This window comes from Ornithodoros turicata, chromosome 3 (genome assembly GCF_037126465.1).
Source record: "Ornithodoros turicata isolate Travis chromosome 3, ASM3712646v1, whole genome shotgun sequence".
Lineage (NCBI taxonomy): Eukaryota > Metazoa > Arthropoda > Arachnida > Ixodida > Argasidae > Ornithodoros > Ornithodoros turicata.
Genome location: NC_088203.1, coordinates 5,760,660 through 5,779,681, shown reverse-complemented (window position 1 = coordinate 5,779,681; position 19,022 = coordinate 5,760,660). Strand labels below are relative to the sequence as shown.

The window sequence follows — 19,022 nt, the reverse complement described above, 5'->3', positions numbered from 1 at the left end:
CCAAAATCCCACAAGGGTACACATCAGAGTCCGAAAGCAAACCCAACGGACCAGTGGGACAGGCAGGGTATACAACTTCATGGATCCAGGGCATTTGCTCACCGGACAAACGTCGTTAATAGTTATAGTTAAACTACTGTAGAAGTAGTTAAAGAAGTAGTTTTAACTCCCTCCCCTGAAAACGACTCCATCGCGAAGTAATTAGTAGTTATAGTTAAACTACCGTAGTAGTAGTTAGTGGCCATCACTGGCTGATACAACGTATCAGAGGTATGTGATATCCAACGCCTATCAACGCTTATTACCTCTCACTATTTCACACAGTGGAAAAGATGAAAATAAATTATGAAACTGTCAGGGTGGGCTCATGCTGACCAGCTCCGGTGGCGCAGCGGTAACGCGTGCGCTTGGAGACTGGGCGGTCCGCGGTTCGAATCCGCGGGCCGGCTGTGCCGTCTGGGGTTTTTCCTGGGTTTCCTTCAGATGTGTAATAGGCTTATGCCAGCACAGTTCCCCTGAAGTCGGCCCATGGACGCCACTTCACCCTCTCCTCCACTTCTCCACTCTCTCCACTTCACCCTTTCCTCTCCTCCTCTCCACCACCTTTCCCTTCCCGAGAAACATGCCGCCTAATCAGGCAGCCAGACCTCTCTGGTTCCTCCCAAGGACACTCCTCCTCCTCCTCCTCCTCCTCCTCCTCGGCTCATGCTGAAGTAGAATGGGCTGAGCACATGCCCGGTCTCTGTGAGCAAATGTACGGCGAGTAAATGTCCGGTGAGCAGTTGTCCGTTCCCCGAACTTCATTGAACCACGAACGCTGCATGCCACGCTATGGGGAGTTGGCCGAGGTAGAGCAACACAAGCTCAGGAAATTCTTATTGCTCATGATTGAAAGCAACTGCGCTCGAAATCGATGCAGCGATTAATCCAGGGGAGCTGCCGCGGTGTGCCTCTGGATGCGCGTGTTCTGTACATGACCCTGTGCCGGCTCCTCGTCATGAACGACAGAAGTACACCCCTAAAAATGAACTTCACCACATAGCACGCTCCTAGCCAACCATCATCCCGAATGACAACGTTCTCGGCCCCTGATTTGCTGAAAGCGGGAGGCGGAGCCTATTTTGTGCGCTGCATTATGCACGGCCATTATGCACGGCACAGAATAGGCTCCGCCTCCCGTTTCCAACAAATCACGGGCGAGAACGTTGTCATTCGGGATGATGGTTGGCTAGGAGCGTGCCATGTGGTGAAGTTCATTTTTAGGAGTGTATATACCGTAATTTCACGCGTACTAGCCACGGCTTATGCGCGACGTTTTTTTTTTCTCACGGGCGCCCTGCGACTTATCCACTGGTGCAGCTTATCTGATAACTATTTTTCCCTGGTATTTTCTTCATACGCCGGTATTAACGAAAGGGCTGACAGTGTCTCCGGAACAGCACCGCCCTGCCAATGCACGAACAATACGTAACATGGGCACCTCCACATGCAAGTAGACTGACCTTCCTGGTGCCTTCCCCCGAGCAGCTTTAACGAAAGTCGTGACAGTGATTCGTGTCTTCTGGAAGGCCACTGACCCGTCGATCCACGAAAAAAAAAGGAGAAAAAAAAAACACAACACGGGCATAATCCCATCTTGGTAGAACACTAGAACTGACCTCCTTTGTTGTACACCATGCCGAACCCGGAGTATGGACCACAGGTTGATGGCCTTCTATGTGGTCTCCTTTGTCGCACAAATCAGTCGCGTTGTACTGCCCGCGGCTTATCGGCGAGTGCTGCTTATACGCCTGAAATTACGGTAAATCCGGTTGAGTTCGCATGAAAATTAGTGCCAATAGTAAGCCCAACTGGCGTGCTCTCATAGGAGCCCCCCCACCCCCGTGTCGTGTCTATGCGTTTCATGTCATGTAGAGACCCATGACTCGGTATGCGAAACGTGCAGCAGTGGAGGATTGAAAAATGCGCTCATAACCCCCTTTTTCCTCAGCGACGTACGATCCATTCATCTACCAACCGCTTCTTTGCACCGCCGGTGAACGTGCACTGCGAAGGAACGCGTACCCAGTTTCCGGCATCTGCGACATTATCATCTTCACGCATGTGAGCGTCGCAAACAGCATACTTAGCTCCCCCAATGGTTTAACCGCCTTCCAGACCTTCAAAAATGTCGCAGCGACACGGTCGGAAGATAGATTCGCAGTTTCCTTTGACTCGAGGTGGGTGCAAATACGTGACACTCTGGGGGCTTGTTGCACATTAGAAAAAAAAAAAATGGAGGAGGAGGTTTTCCGTGACGAAGGCAACACTTCCTCGAATCTCTAACCCTCGAGTTCGTAGATATTGAATTGAACTGAATTGAATTTATTGAAGATATGCGAATGTAAATTACACTGGCTATGTACAAGGGATGGCCTAGATATAGATATGATAGATGACTTAGATAGATGACTATGATAGATATGACTTCATCCGTGAGGGAATCTTGCCTTCGCTTTATACACAGACTTGTGCCCGTTACTCGAAAAAAGTAATTGATTGCCGTTACCTTTACTCCTACGCAAAAAGTAATCGATTGCAGTTACCAGTTACTGTATTCAAATGTAACTGAGTGAGGAGTAGAAAAGTAACGCGTAAATAACGAAAATTATACCCCGTATTTTTGTGCCTTAGAAAACAAAGTAAGAAAGAAAATGTTCAACAACGCAACAGCTGAACTAACACGAAAAACAAAAATGCGCAGGATAGGCACGTAGGATCTGTACGTCTACTGTATAGTTATCGCAAGGGAAGACGTTGACCCGATTGTGCAAGAACATTGCGTGGAACTTCCCCGCATGACTCACTAAACCTCCAAAGCTTCAGGTACCACCACACTGGTGTAGGAAGAGATTAGGGAGAGAGACCCTGAAATTCCAGAACTTTATTTCAATGACCTCCGCTTGCTGTAGTAGAACGGCCCAACAAAGGCTGACGGCTATAGGGTTGCCTGGAGTCACTAAATAAGCTTCGCTTCAGAGTATCGACACTGAGGTCCAAGGGAGAGCAGGAGCGCCATCTTGTTTCCGCACCACTCCGGTATCATCCCCATTTGAGGATCAAAGGCGGCTAACATAAAGCTCCCTGTGGGATAGGGAAGCGTGTATGATTGTTGCGCGATAACCCATGTATTGTCAACCAGAGCGTCCCAAGGATGTCAATGTGAGCTCAAGACCGTCAACTGCTGCTTGCGAACGGAAGGAGCATTTCGCCCGCGCACGACAGATGGCATCGTGCGCTAAAGTGCGCGTGCGCGTGGGTAGCGTGGCGCGAAAACAAGATGGCGCATGCTCGCTCTTGGAACTCAGTGTCGGTACTCTAAAGTGTCGCTTATTTAGTGACCGGGCACGAGGAACTTGACTTTGGGCAGAACCTCTGAAAGATAAGTTAATCTCTGCCGGAAAAGTACTCATTTTACTGAGTAATCGATTACTCCAAAAAGTAATTGATTACTCGAAAAATTACTTTGACAGTAAAGTAGCTGACTACTGGAAAAATTACAACGCGTTACGCACAAGTCTGGCTTTACATGAGCTGATGCGTCATCAATTTATTTACAGGTACTTTACACAAGCGTCGGTACCGGATGACAGGTGTGGCAAATATCAAAAGTCCTGATGCGAAGAAGTGTCGCGTTATCATACTGCAAAGCAAATTTTAGGTGAAAACTTGAGCGCATTTAAAGTTAGCAGGCTGCTACTTGGCGAAGTAAGACCGCGGGAGTGTTCATGAAAAACCGTCTTGAGTGAGGACAGGTCTTGGTGCAAACTTGCACAAGCCACGATGCGGCTTATGAATACCGAGGTATGGGAGGGGCTCCAGGGACACGGATAACGGCACAGAAGGAACGAACACGAAGCTGTATCTATTGATGAAAGCAGATATCTAGGAAGTGATGCTTGCGGAGCGAACTATCCCTTTGAGGACTGGACAGGACAGACGTACATCTTGTAACGTTCTCTGTTCTCGCCCACTGTTGTCTCCAACAGTAGGGAAATGCTGTCTATGTGAAGCATAGCTCGGTTGCTCGCGTGATTGCGTTTGTCGGGTTACGTGCTTTTTTGAAAACTGATGACTCTTCACTCCCCTAATGCTAGCCACTCCCATGCCGATGCAGTTCAGTCGGTGGCTCCCAATTAATACAAAAGGCAGGCCACATCTATTCGAGAAGAATAAAGCATGCTACTGCCCTGTCGGAAGCGGTCCCCAACCTGTGACACTCTACCAGCAATCGGCCCACGTGCGCCGCTGAACGCGCGGGGACTTTGATGACAAACGCGGTCAACTTAGCCGTGTGTTCAACATACCTGCCCTGCTTCATAGCCAAAATTTGTTTCAGGCACATGAACGGAACTGAATTTGAAGGCGTGAACGGCCGGGAGCTCGTGCGGCTAGCGTTTGCTTCTAATATCAAGCACTTCGCCGCTCTGTCAGTTCCAGTCAATTACGCTGCATTGGAGCCTTTTGATGTAATCAAACCGGCTATGGAGGTGAGTGAAGGTGTCCAGCCTGAACGTGCTTGTTTCAGTCTTGTGGGAACACAGCGAAGAATACATGATGAAGGAACATGATGCTCATGGTGGACAGCCAGGGACCCTTTTCTTATACTAGCTTTGCGCTTTCCAACGGTGAAGCAACTTTCAACGTGACGCTGGTCACAGACAACACTTAATACGACAACCTACGTGCTGGTAATGAGATGTTAAGACGTATGAGCAATCGTTTAGTCAACTGTGTCGTTTTAACTTATTGCGCACTACTTGGGTTATGCCGATGCGGCATCAATCATCTTAGTCGCGCTGGTTAATTGACGCTCTGTAGGAAGCAGCAACGACGTAGCCGGGGTAGCAGGTCATCACACGGAAAGGCATCTAGAATGCTCCCTTCCGCCTAGTGTTGCTCTGGCAGGGATTTGCAAATTTGTCACAGTTATTGTAGTCACGTGATGCGGTTTCAGATCGTTAAGGAGAACCAGGATCAGTTGAGCACAGCATGGAGCTACCGTGTATTAGGACTGAAGATGTTTAACTACGACGAGCCTGGATTCACAACTAAATACAAGGACGCATTCGTGGCAACCATTAATAGCATCATTGGGAGGTAAGGACTTTTCTTCAATCTTTCAGGCACGCTTAGTGTAATGTACCGGATGCAGCGAACGTCTGAAGCATGAAAACCCGCATGTCTACATACTGGCTCGGTACTCTCAATACTTAACGGTGATACTGGCATACACCTGACTACTGCTGACAGTAGTATGCACTGCAGGCGAGTACAATACAGTACAATTCGTGCCATATGGTGTGTTTAATGCGCGTTCGGTTTTTTTTTAGATAAAGAAGCTACAGCTAATATGTTCTTTTGCTGGCCAGTTATATGACTAGCGGATTGACAAGAGAGTATGCAAGAGAGTAAACTACTAGACGACTGATTACTTAAAGGGATTGTGACACATGTCATCCCTGATAAACGTGAAAGACCGTTCTTTGCACTGGTGTGAACGTGCGTGGAAAGTCTCACAACGAAGTGGGTAATACGAGGAGGAGGAGGAGGGAGGAGGAGTGTCGTTGGGAGGAACCCGAGAGGTCCGCCTGCCTGATTAGGCGGCATGTTTCTCGGGAAGGGAAAGGTGGTGGAGAGGAGGAGAGGAGAGGGTGAAGTGGAAGACCGAGCGGAATCCGCTCGGTGGGAGGATAGCTGCGTCCATGGGCCGACTTCAGGGGAACTGTGCCGGCATACACCTATCACACATCTGAGGGAAACCCAGGAAAAACCCCAGACGGCACAGCCGGCCCGCGGATTCGAACCGCGGACCTCCCAGTCTCCAAGCGCACGCGTTACCGCTGCGCCACCGGAGCTGGTTGGGTAATACGCTCTGCAAGTAACCGAGCGTTCTGCGCATATCTCCTCTCCCAGTTACTCCACTCGGGAAAGCCCCATTGGCTAAGGCGGCGCCCTCCCTCTTCCCTCTCACTGCCTCCTCTCATGAGCAGCAGAGACGCACTTGCACAGCGTATAGAAGCGAAGAAAATGGGCACGGCGAATACCGAAACTCACGCGACTCTGACATCATAGCCCCAACGACTAAAACCGAAACGAATATCGGTTACGGTTATGGTTACGTGGATACGGGTTTTAATAATTGTGGTTACCGGTAACCAATCAGTTGAACCGGTATTCTTTTATTTTATTTTTTCTGGGATGTATCTGCAGGCTGCATAGATGTCGCAAAAGAGCTACAAAGTGCAAACAGGTTAAAATGAACATGTTTATCTGTTGCGCTCCGAAAGGGTGGTGCAGTGCCAGCTGCCAGGTCGAAGAAACAGTGAACTCTTGAACATGAGAGACCCGTCGTATCCCGATCCCGTCGTAGGGTTGTGTGTGTATAAGTGAGAAAAATGTAAGAGTGAAAGGGGGATTAGTGAGAGAGAATGGTTGATTTGTCCCTCCAGATGACACGCCCTTGGAAGTCGCTGGGGTGGTATGTTAGCTTACCTCATTTGGTAGAGCCCTGGACCAGTAATCCAGAAGATGTGGGTTCGAGTCCTACTGCTGGCTAACCTTTTCGGTGACTTCCATCTTTCATCGTTCATAGTGCACTTTGGCCATGTGCGACATTCCCCGTAAAATGATTTGTTGTGGTCTCTGTTATCTCGTGTAGAGTCAAAGTAAGCGAAATAAGCTACGTAGCTTATTTAGTGACTCTAATCTCGTGCAAATTCATTTCGCTCGTGCTGTAACAAGCCACAAGCAGGGTGTCGGAGCGAACCGAAAACCAGAACCGAAAACCGGAAAAAACCGCTATTTTGGTGCGAACCGGAACGGAATCGAAACCGTATATGTTTTTTTCGCTCAGGAGGGAAACCGAAAAATTTATTTAACGGTTTTCGGTCCAAGAAAAAGTTTCGCCGGTTTGGACTACGAATGAGCGAATGAAACTTACGTCGTGTGTTCTGAAGTCATGTCACGGATACTTTACGAGGGCTTCGGTTACGGTGGAATGTATGTCGGTATACTATGACCCCTTGGTAACGTTTTATCGTTCGCGCACATAGACTTACAGGTACATGTGACCGGTTGTAACTCCCTACCAATGCGCCGTAGTGTTCGTTTTAATTTCATCCGCCCAAACCCTCCTGAACTAAACACGACCCAAGGGGGCTACGTAACGGCTTCTCTATCGGTAATGTCGTGCAACGCGTCCCTTGTTTGAAAACAGCGAAGTGAATACATTACGTATCCGCGAGGGCAAACGCGTACGAAATGGCGCTTCTTTTGTGGACAGGACACGTAGAAAAGAAAACGGAGCCGTCGTGGTGCTTGCTGACTAGGAAGCAGCAACAGACATTCGGATGGGACGCGATCGCACCAATTCAGCAAGAAAGTACTTTACGTATGACATCACGACAAACAAGTCGGTCTGTGCCATGTGTGCGGAATAAACGGGTTTACGTTTTGTAACATTGATTTTTTTTCTGGGAATAAATATGCACACGAGAAGCGGAACCGGTTCAAAACCGGTATGAACCGTTATTTTTTTGCTCCGGAGCAGAACCGGTACCGAACCGTTTATGATAGAACTGGAACGAAAACCGGAACGAAAAACGTTTCGGTTCGACACCCTGGCCACAAGGCAAGAAGAACTGCATGCGTCCAGCGGTTAAGCAAACAGATGTGGAAACAACCAACGTGCAAGGGGCGGATCCAGGATTTTTCTGAGGGGAGAAGGGGTCCAGCCATGAACAGCATACTACAATTACAATTAAAGCATACAATTAAACGCAATGTGAAGACAGAAATTAAGGAGGGGGTCAGGACATCTGGACTCTCCCTCTAGATCCCCCCCCCCCCCATGACCGTGCCACACTGCGTCATACGAATCGCAGAGCGCAGTTGGTGGTTTTGTCTTCCCGAACAATGTGGACACTTTAGTCTCAAAGTAATCGATTACTTGGTAATTGATTACTGAAAATTGTAATTGAATTACTCAAATAAATTACCGGACGAGAAAAGTAATCGACTACGTTATAAATTGTACATATGTACTTCCTCCTCTACATATGTACTTTCAGGAAGACGTAGAAAAAAGATGTAGCTGTAACATGTGTAACGCAGGGGCGCATCGAAGGTCAAACCTGTGCATTACATCTGAATATTTTTAGCTATTTGGTACATGACAGGAACAAACGGGATATTTACGTCTCATTAATTTTAGACGTTCTGGCCACTAGAACATGCATAAAGATTTTTGTTTTTGTAGTCGATGAATAGGAGCATTTATGATCAGCGGTACAGACAAGAAGAGTGGCATCCAGGTGATTCATGTCACAACCTGCACTGATGGTCAAATACGAGTGCTCTAGCACTTATACGGAGGAGAGTTGGGGACCACAGCAGATGGCCAAACTGGTCACTTTTACCAGAGTAGAAATTGATCTGAGTGTCTGAAAACACTGTGCAAGCAGAATGAGATTTCAGCATCACTAAAGGGCTCATCGAACATTAATCGTGCTTGCATCCTATGCAACAAGTCCGTACACGCTACGGATGGTGTCTGATGGCACTGTCTGCGTCCAAGCTAAGGACGTTTGGATAAAGAGCTGCGCTTCTTCCAATTTTTACGCTTGTTGTGTGGTGGTCAGGTTCTGAAATGAACTGTTTTCTGCGGGAGCTGCGTGTGCTCGGTGTAGAAACAGATTGAAAGACCAGTGAAACATTCGCTCAAGCCGGCGTAAAGGTTACCTTTCACTACAATGATCAATGCGAGCTATGCATCTATTCCTGAGGCAAAACTGACCCAATTGAGCCTCCACAAAGTTATTATTATCTCCGTCATTGTATAGACAGCTTTATACACACAACAGTGATCTACTGTGTTTTTACTATACCTTAAGAAGAAGAAATTTTTTTTTGTTATTCCATCGCCCTCTCGCTCTCTCACGCACGCGCACACACACACACACACACACTCTGCCGTTCCGTTGGCATCACCCTCATCAATGATAGCTAGTAAGTAATAGCTTAGCTTTGGCAAATCTCCCTGGTTGCCGTTTTTAAAGATCCACAACTTCTTTTTGTTTTGTTTAGAGGTACTGGTTGTCTATCAGCTATACGGTCTTATACAAGTTTTTTGCCACATCAGATCATGGTTTGTGTCGCATTTTTGGAAGTATATGTCGCATTTTTCTTAGTTTTAGCATATGGTCTTTTGATTTTTAACTAGTCATAACTTTTGGGATCCCGAAAAATCGTCCCTGGAGAAAACGTCCCCAGGAGAAAATGTCCCCCGGAAAGAACGTCTCCGGTGGGAACCTAGGTTAGAACCAGGTCCTAGGTTAGTTTTCAGAGGTTATGTTAGTTTAGGCTTGTTTTTGACCGTTCACCATGCAGTTGAGGGGGGCTATCCACAGCTCGCACACGCCGTTTGACGAAAACTACTTTTCTTTCGGAGAGGGTTTCTCCAGGGACATTTTCTCCGGGGACGATTTTTTCTACACCCATAATTTTCATTACAGTTTTGGCGCACTATAGCCTTAGTTGCTTGTGCGCCATAAAACCTCAATCATTATCATCATCATCTGTTGGATAACGGCCAGTGTCTGAGGTGCGGCAGAATATTATTTCCGTTGGCTCCTGTGCATAGTCATAGGGCATACTGCCACAATGTAGATCATTTCAGGTGGGAGATCAACATCTTTGTCATGGAGACAGCCATCAACGATAGCGTGCCGGACTGCAGAAATTTCCCGACCTCAATGTGGAGCGACCCCTATCAGACGTATCAACCCTCATTTGTAAGTATACGCAAGTGTTACCACGCTGTAGGAAAAAAATGAGTAAATTTACTCCTCTGAGGACTACACTCTTAGAAATGAACTTCATCGCATAGCACGCTCCTAGCCAAACATCATCTCGAATGATATCATTATCTGCCCCGATTTGTTGAAAACTGGAGGCGTACGCCTTTTTTGTGACAATTATGAAATGCATAAGTGTCACAAAAAAGGCGTTCGCCTCCCGTTTTCAACAAATCAGGGCAGATAACGGTATCATTCGAGATGATGGTTGGCTAGGAGCGTGCTATGCGGTGAAGTTCATTTCTAAGAGTGTAAATGCATAGCCACAAAAATGCTTCCTTTCGGGAGTAAATGCACGGGAGTAAATGAATGTCACAGAGTGAAGACTGCATTTCACGCTCTGTTCTAAAAGTTCTGGGTGCATAATTCGTGTGCATGTAAATACTTTGAGTCAAACCGTCAACCGTGATGCATCGAGATAAAATCTTGCGACATATATAGGGGCACAATTTGCGAAGAAAGATGCGCTAACTTTTTCTGATACTGCGTGTGCACTCTTAAAGGGACTATGAAATTTCCCGAACCCCCATACTTTTTTTCGATGGAAACTGTTCTTCCCGCAGAGAAACTAATATGCCACAAATTTTTCCGGACGAAATCGCTCTACTCTGCGAGAGGCGCGCGCTGGAAATGTCTCTTCCGCGTTCCTCCTCTCCCGCGCATATTTCCCTGCCGATGGTGTAACTGTACGGACCGCTCTTCGGTTCCCCGTTACGTCACCGGTGTTGCACAATGGCAAGTAATGCCGCGAGCTCGCGCTGTGGCTGCCGCCACTGCCGAAATCTGCCGATCGCGCGAAAGCTGCTGTCATGGAGATTTCCACTCCCGATGAACGCATACGCGGGATCCTACGGCGCATGCTCCTGGCGGGATTCCTCGGCTCGGCAACACGTCACGATGACGTGTTGCTGAGCCGGCCGTGGTCGCGTCAAGTTACCCGTTGTGTCTCCGCTCGGCAGCTCGTCACGGCGCGGCGCCAGCTGTCCTCCCTTCGCCGCTCCGTTTAAATTCGCTCCCGAGAAATCCGCTCGCGCGACGAAAGTAAAATTTCGGTTCTAGACTCAGAAAAATGTCTTCTTTCGAACGAAACGAAGAAAAAAATCGTTTCATAGTCCCTTTAAAAAAGGGTGTACTTTAACTCCTTTTTCTTGCCACATATATCACTCCCTTTTGAAGAGCACAATTATTCTCAAAAAGGATTCTCCTCACTCCCTTTAGGGAGTGGGGTTACGCTCTAACTCCCTACTGGAGAGGAATATTACTCTCCGGTAGGGAGAAAGGGAGTAATGTTACTCCTTTGTGGGGTTTGGGGAGACTCCTTTTTGAGAGTAATTGTACTCTCCAAAAGGGAGTGATATATACGTGGCACAAAAAAGGAGTTAAAGTACACCCTTTTTTTAAGAGTGTGGGTGGAAAATTGCTAAGTTTGCTGAATTATATTTACAGCCTTATGCTATCAAATTGACCAAAAGTGCATATTTACGTTGACTGTTGCATTCGGGAGACCATTTTGCGAAGTTGAGTGACAATTTGCAGCCCTGGGAAGTAAATATCGGGGTTAGGGGACTAAAATGGGGAGTAATGGCAGTCTAGGGGAGTAGAAGCTGCAATTACTCCCTATTTTACTGCATTTTTTTTTTCATCGAGTGCAGATGGTCGGCGTTCCAGTAAAATGTATCTTTCGCTCGGAAGGAGAACCGAGCAGTAGTGGTTAGGGGTGGCCGCTTTCCGCGCCGAGACTGGGAGGTGACACGGGTTCGAACCCTGTAACCGGCTGTGCTGTCTGACGTTTTCCCTGGGTTTTCCAAAGACTTTCCAGACGAATGTCCCCAAGCAGCACAATCTGCAGAAAGTCGAGTGCAATAGGGGTGGGCGGTGTGTGTCTTATCACTGTTCTTTAGTTTCACGCGTCTGTTCAAGGCTTTCCACCTACCCGTCCATCCCTATTAGACTCGACTTTCAGTACATTGTGCTGCTTGGGTTGGCACAGTTCCCCCTGCAGTCAGCCCAGGACGCATATACTAACCCCTCTGTCCCCCACTCCTTCCTGCTGTCCTCTCTCCATCTGTCCACGTCTGTACGCCGCTCATAGCCACAGTTGCTTCGCGGCGCTAACGCGGAATTTAAAAAAAAAAGAGCCGACCAGTATGAAGTTGTAGTGAACAGCACGTGCCGCGTTCTTATGCCCAGTCCCGAATAATTTCTAGTTTTCCGGGGCCCAGACCAGGCCCGAGAAATATAAAGGTTACCCGGCCCAGTGTAACGGACTGTAGAAGGTGACCGTGGCTAACTATAAAAGTGGGATCGCATACCCTCGAGCACGACCTAGATCCAGAAAGGTACAGGCCCGGCCCATAATGTAAGACCCGAACCTATAGCCCAGGCCCGCAAAAACGCTTTACGTACTGTGCCGGGATCGGGTTTCCGGGTAAGCCGTGCAGCCTTCTACTAAGTTTCGTCGGCCTTTTCCAGTGTCATGTGCAGATCGCCGCGTCCACAAAGTTCATTCGCGGCCGCATCTGGTCTTGGCCAGCCGCTGTGTGACAGTTGGTTTGCTCTTCCCAGTACAGCACTAAACTGGGTATCTCAATTTTGCAGGTCAAAGGAATCGCCGTGTTAAATGGCGTATCTATACCCGAGAACATCACCGTGGCCTTTGCCTTCACGATGGGGGTCCGTGCCTTCCGGTTTCTGAACAGTCTACCAGCCAACGAATCGCGCATAAATCTCGCCTGCTTGAGAAGCGACGTTGTATCGTACTCTCAAGTGAGATATCGTTTTCATTTTCTTTTTTTTTGTTCTTGTAAAATACGTGAGCCTCATAGCAACATCGTACTGTCACTCGACAAAGCATTACGCTGTCCCAGTGTCCCTTAGTTTTCAAGTGCGTTGCCACAACACTAGCAGATGTTATGTTGGCACTCCACCAGATCCGGCAGCTCGTTCACACTGTACCACCACGTGCAAGAGCAACGTGCTACGCGCAATGCTAAAGAGAATTAAGCTTCACAGAACACCACCTTCTGCATACGGAGCGTGACAGTCACCTAGTGACAGCCCCCTTCATACTTCTCTCCCATCAACACGGACATATAAGCATATCCTGCGAGACCGTATGGTATAGTAGCGCCTCCGGAACCTGCGTCCGCTTCGTACATCTCAATACCATGACCCAGTCGACATGCTTCAGTGAACCAGAGCACATTCTGCCAGACAACATGATGGTCGCTGCTCCGCTGCCTGCGCCCCCTTCAGGTTGCTCTGTGATGAGCCACGCGTCAGGTCCCCCAAGGTCGCCATTTTCCCATGTATTTGTTCCTATCCCGATGCGTGCAATGCTGGAGGCCGCCCTTAGATACCCCATTGTTACCAGACGTTGGCTTGCGTTTGATTGTAGCGCGCTAAAGATCCAGTTGAAGCACAATCCAAGCCAGGCCAAGTCACCGAAGTAGAAATGGACAACTGCGCCTGCGGCGCATGGTACGACAGGTACGCTATGTGATGCACGCAGCCGTGCACAGATCCTTCCGATCGCTCAACACGTTTAAAAACGGGACCAAAAAGTGAAACACGACACAGAAAGTTGTTATACGCGTTTTATTTGGACATATAAAGACTAGATTCATTCGCAGAAACAACAAAAACATTTTGCCGCTAAACTTAGCGCGCTGAAGTGATCCGGAACGGCAACAGTGGGGTATCTAGTGGCGGCCTTCTTCGTTGCACGCTTTTCCGAGGTGAGTTTGGGGGACCTGCACGCGTATTCTATCATTCTAGACGATAGTCGCTGCAGCAGCATGCATCGCCTTTAGATCACTCTTCCATGAGCTACGCACATTTTATCAGACCATATGATCGCTCCACTGCACTCTGCGTCCCGTTCACGTTCTGTTATTCTAGACGATTGTCGCTCTTCCCCAGCCTGGGCCCCCTTACTCTTTGATGAGCCAGGCACGATCTATCAAGCCGGATGATAGTCGCTCTATACCACAGCTTACGTCCCCTAGCTTCAGATGACTGTCTGATGACCCATGCACATTTCATCGAGTCAGACGATAGTCGCTCTACCACAGCATGCATCCCCTTGGAGCTTGCTCTTTGATGAGCAAGACACATTTTATCGAGTCAGACGATAGTCGCTCTACCGCAGCCTGCATCTCTTTCATATTACTCTTCGATGAGCCAGGCAGATTCTAGCTGGCCAGATGATAGTCGCTGTACCTCAACCTACGTCGCCTTTTGCTCTTCTAGGAGAGGAGTATTCACCGCACACAACGAGAGCTTTTTCTAATCCAGTTCAGGTCAGTACTAAGCCCGCTGTCCACAGCTACCCCTGTCCGCTCATTGGTCAATCCAGCTCATAGGCCCGCAACTGCTTACCTGCTGATTGGTCCAGGGGTCACCACATCTTATAGTCCTCATTGTTCACTGGTCATGCATTGGACACTTCCATTCATATCTATGCTCACTGATTGGTGCGGGACAGACTAACCAGTGGTGTAGGCGGGGTGGGGTGGGGGAGGGGGGGTTCAACTCTCCAGAAATCGTACCTTTGGTAGTGCATTTTGGAGAGGGAAACGAGGGTGAAATCCTCCTCCCCCATTAGTGATGTTCCCAGAGTTATTCTTTGCCTATGATTCTGAGGCTAACCATCACGTAGACTAGACCCCATAAGCTATCCGTCATACATGTCCAAACTTTTCGAGCAGATTGTGTACGCCGTGGCTCATTCTGCGTCTCCGTTCGTCCTCCTCGCATGTGTCGCTCTGTGCATGAATGGTGTCGCTGATGAAAAACAGGTTGTCGCGTCTCTTATCGCTTGCAGACGTTCTTGCATGGAAAAATGTCCTTGTCGAAAACAGCACGGCTCACAGGGAATCTGTCATACGTCCGACATAAGTACTACAGCTTGTAACCGTTCACTCTGTCAGGGTAGCCGACAAGTTCACATTCAATCGCCTTTTTGGTCCAGCTGCATCTTCCTCCACTGCTTGTGTTGTACGGCCCAGACTTTGCGTCCGTACACTCTTACCTGGGTGATCGAGACGGACTTCTCTCCCCAACCAGGATGGTTCTTGGTGCCAGCTCCAACTGTTTTTGATGGGCATTTGTTTCGTACGTGGCATGCAGTGACAATAGCATCCGCCCAAAGTGTTCTGGTTATGCCAGCACCTCGTCATATTCAGAAGTGTTTTTGTTCATACTTTCGGCGACTACATTTTGTTTTAGCGTTCCTGGCTATCGTTAGTTGACTTCATATAGCATACACTCTGAGAAAGAAAGGTAGAAATTCCTACCGAAGCTGGTAGAACGACTGTGCTTCCACCATTTTGGGGCCATTCCACGTGCGCCTTCTCCTCCGCGAGTATAAGTGGTGGCGGCCCTTTCTCTTTCTCCTCTCTCTCACGTTTGCTCTAAGAAGAAAAAAACCTACATTTCCTACCCAAGCTGGAGCAACGACACTTTCTACTCTGTAGTTTGTTTCTAGTTTGCAGTTTTACCCAAAAGGTAAAATAGGTGATGGACCAGGCATGATAGTTCTCCGAGGTAAGCTTCGGAAACCTAAGCTCGTCTCACAGTGCCATGTCACTCACCTACCTATCCTCCTAGCTTGCTTCCTTGAGTTACCGAGCCATATGCATTCCCAGTGCGAAACGTTGGAGCGATGTCCTGGGCCCATAACCTCTTAGGTTGCACAGCTACGTATAACATAAGGGCAAGCAAGCATGTGGTGAACGATATCATTCTCAGAACCTTTAATAGCTTTCGCAGGTTACTGCACATGAGACATTTTCACCTATATATCTACCAGACATTACCATTAGAGGATTTCCCCTAGTTTCCCTCTCCCAAATGCACTATCAATAGTATCATTTTGGGGGAGTTTGAGCCCCATAAGCCTCCACTTCCTATGTCCATGTTCGACACTCAGTTCGTGAGGCTGTCAGCATACCAATATGGGTCGAGACCACCTAATGCCACGCCCAAAACAAAACTTGCAACACCCTCAAAATATCTGCCAAAAACAGAAAAGCAGCAAATATGGTAGTCACATCTCCCCTATATGTAACACCAACACTCCTTGAAACGAAAATCCCGGGAATGTCCCTCGTATAACTCAGCTACGGAAACGGCTTCTTTGTTCTTGTGTAGCTGAAGAAAGAGACTGATTTACTGAAATGTTTCAGCTCTGCGGTGCCGCAGGACAGGATAAAGTGTGTTCCGTACGCTTGCAAGAAATGCTGGCATGTTCTTTCCCGTCTCAGCAGCTCATGTACACCTTTGAAGACGCAGACACACTAAAGGATAAGGTAACAACAACAACAACTTTATTTTCGACCTTGGAGAGTGGGGAGTTTCATCGCCACAGGCGATACTCTACCCCATTGCTGGATGGAATGGGGGGGAATAAAGTAACGAGCCCCTTCACGATAACGATCGAATAAGGAATACCTACTCGGATAAGGTAAATACCTACCGTCCTTGCTGAAAATAAGTCAGGCATGAAAGTGCTCTCAATAGGTAAACAGGTAATAGGAGGGTAAATAGGTAATAGGAGGGTTTGGCCCTCCTTTTTTAGCAAAAGAAGGAGGGCAAACCATTCTGGTGGTTTCTGGGAGCTGGCGAGCTGCACACGTTGGTTCCGTGGTAGAGGGGAAAGCTTTCAGAAAGCTCTTTCGAAAACCCGAGACAGAAACCGGTACGGGGATGCATACGACGCCTTCCTTCTTCAAAAAGCAAAGATTGACAGAATTTTGGGGAAATTATTGAGAATTGAAGAATGGACGGTGTTCTTACGTGGAATTTTCTGTAATCCGTGGAAGTTTTTCGTGAGCTGTTTCAGTGGACAGCGGTACAATCAGTTGGAGGAGAAGGACACGTGCGCATTATTTAGTAGTGATTATCCTCCGGGCAAGGGTACCTTCCTGACCGTTTCAGGGTTATGACCAGGTCCCTTCTTATCCCGCGTTTTACGGCTGATAACAGCGAAAACAAGTGCTTGACGCCAGTACAGCTTCTGCAAAGTGCTCTGCGCAAAAGGTTCGCAATACTGACCCACACGCTGCCCCACGCTGTTTAGTTTTAGCAATGTTTGTTTAGTTTAACAAAATTTAAAATTTCGGATGATCATTTAAGGGTATGCAAATGAGCCGCCCATAACACAGTCCATGGCCGATGTCCTAAGGGTCTTGAGCAAAAGGAAACTTCTTCGATGGTACTACCTGTTTACGAATTATTCAGCCGGAAGATAATTTGTAGAGCACTTGTTATCTAGCCAAGGTAATTTACAAAAGGTATGTGCGGAGGGTATACAGGGTGTTTGCTCTAACGTGTCCAGAAATTATTTAAAGCGAGCGATAAAATAAAAGCGAGTGGTACTTTTCTGCTAGGTGAGTAAGAAACAGGTACTGCTTCACTAGTAGCACCTGTTTCTTAGTCAAGTAGCTGAAGAGTAGTGCTCGTTTCTCTTTTATCGCTCGCTTTAAAAAAAAATTTCAAGGGTGGGTGTAAGTGGAGGAACCGAGCAGGACTGGTCACTCGTATATTTACTGCATGCCCCAAAGCGTCAATAAAGGCAATAGTCAAAGAATCCTAGATTCCCGTATGTGAGCGACAATAAGGGGGATTGTATATAGGGCCTGACTTTTTAGGGTTAAACCAGTATCCGCCCGATATTTACCCCCCGAACGAAATCTGTAAAATTCGGGTTTAACCCGAATCTACCCGAAAACATCCAGGTCGCGTGGCACACTCATAAGCGTGCATTAAAATAAAGTTTGTTAGTTCCATGTTAAGACAAATTTTTATTAAACAAAAAAAAATCACCCGAATACACCCGAATTCCTGACGACAGAATATGCCGTAACGGGATTTAACCCGAATACACCCGAATTTTCAAATGAAAAATATTTTTTCATTTTTGCCGAATTTGGCCAAAAATAAAACCCGAAAAAGTCAGGCCCTAATTGTATATTAACTACACTTCCTTTCCTCCAGGCCATGTGCGCCTTACAGAAGTACGGCCAGCGAAATATGGGTTTCCTTCTATACGACAGCGAGTTGGACTACGAGACCGTCCCCGCCTCATCATCCGCTTGTCCTGGACACGCAAGTGCCTTTGCACGTATGAATCATGTCAGGGCTATTGTTGATCTGTTCAAAAATAATAGCTTGCCGTCCGGCTTCGATTACTCAATCTGCGTCGATTGAGCTTGATAATAAAGTGTGTCTCTGGACAACAAAGTCGTTGTGCGAGTTCATTTACAGAAGACCTGTACAACAGTGAGTGGTTCAGTTGGCCATGACAGCTTGGGGATCCCCCGATTTATTGCTTTCTTTTTTTCTTATTTTTTCTGCCAATAAATTCCCCCCCCTCCCCGATTTATTGCTTCCATATGTTTTGTCAGACGTGTTGGAGTGACATTCTTGAGTGCGCGTCCCGTTCAAGGTAATTCTAGGCCTCTTTCGGTGAGCCTGGGCACGGCTTTTTTTTTATCGGTCGGACTATTTGTGGTAAGGATTACGATGGTCTGTGAAAGGGACGCGACCTTCGGTCCTACTTTTCCTGCAATAGGAGGCAGTGAACAAATGCCCATTCATGGAACCCAGCCCTCCCCTTCCGATTTGTGTCGGTTTCAGTCTGCCTACCAACGTCGTCATGACGTCTCCCGGGTAGAGGTCTTCTAGCCGTCGCACACTGATGCGACCGGCTAGGAAAGATATCCTCCAGACCAGGTATGTTAGATGCTCAAATGACATATCTGGAGCTGTCGTAGATTTTTAATAAAAACAATCCGTGCCACGTATAAAGCGACACCCTGTATAAGTATATTCCAGTTGCGATTTTCGTTTCCACGCAGCTCGGCGTAGCTTTATGCGCACTTTTGCCGTCGTGTATACTCGACTGGCAACGCTGGTCTGGTTAGCCAGTGTTGTCCGCAATTCAAAACAGATACAGCTGTGAGAAGCTTCGGTGTTGTTAGTGAGTTTTAGTAAGCCCCTTTGCAACGTCCTGCTGCGGTACACTATATGAGAATCCGGAACGTTATCACGATACGTGAGACGAAGTGCTGTTGAGGTTTTAGTACACCGTGGAAAGAATCTGTATGGTACACGGCACAGTAA

The 19,022-nt window shown here is 47.6% G+C and overlaps 1 protein-coding gene across 1 annotated transcript in view; it reads left to right on the top strand.

The window, feature by feature from the left end:
- The window catches only part of LOC135387887 (uncharacterized), a 28,911-nt gene extending 10,771 nt beyond the window's left edge, over positions 1-18,140 (top strand). Inside the window, exons 8-14 of the mRNA XM_064617084.1 lie at positions 1,991-2,219; positions 4,379-4,529; positions 4,997-5,139; positions 9,719-9,833; positions 12,495-12,662; positions 16,085-16,207; positions 17,895-18,140. Coding sequence (XP_064473154.1) covers positions 1,991-2,219; positions 4,379-4,529; positions 4,997-5,139; positions 9,719-9,833; positions 12,495-12,662; positions 16,085-16,207; positions 17,895-18,107 — 1,142 coding nt within the window. The 3' untranslated portion in view covers positions 18,108-18,140. The remainder of the gene's footprint in view (positions 1-1,990; positions 2,220-4,378; positions 4,530-4,996; positions 5,140-9,718; positions 9,834-12,494; positions 12,663-16,084; positions 16,208-17,894) is intronic.
- Positions 18,141-19,022: the final 882 nt, after the last annotated feature.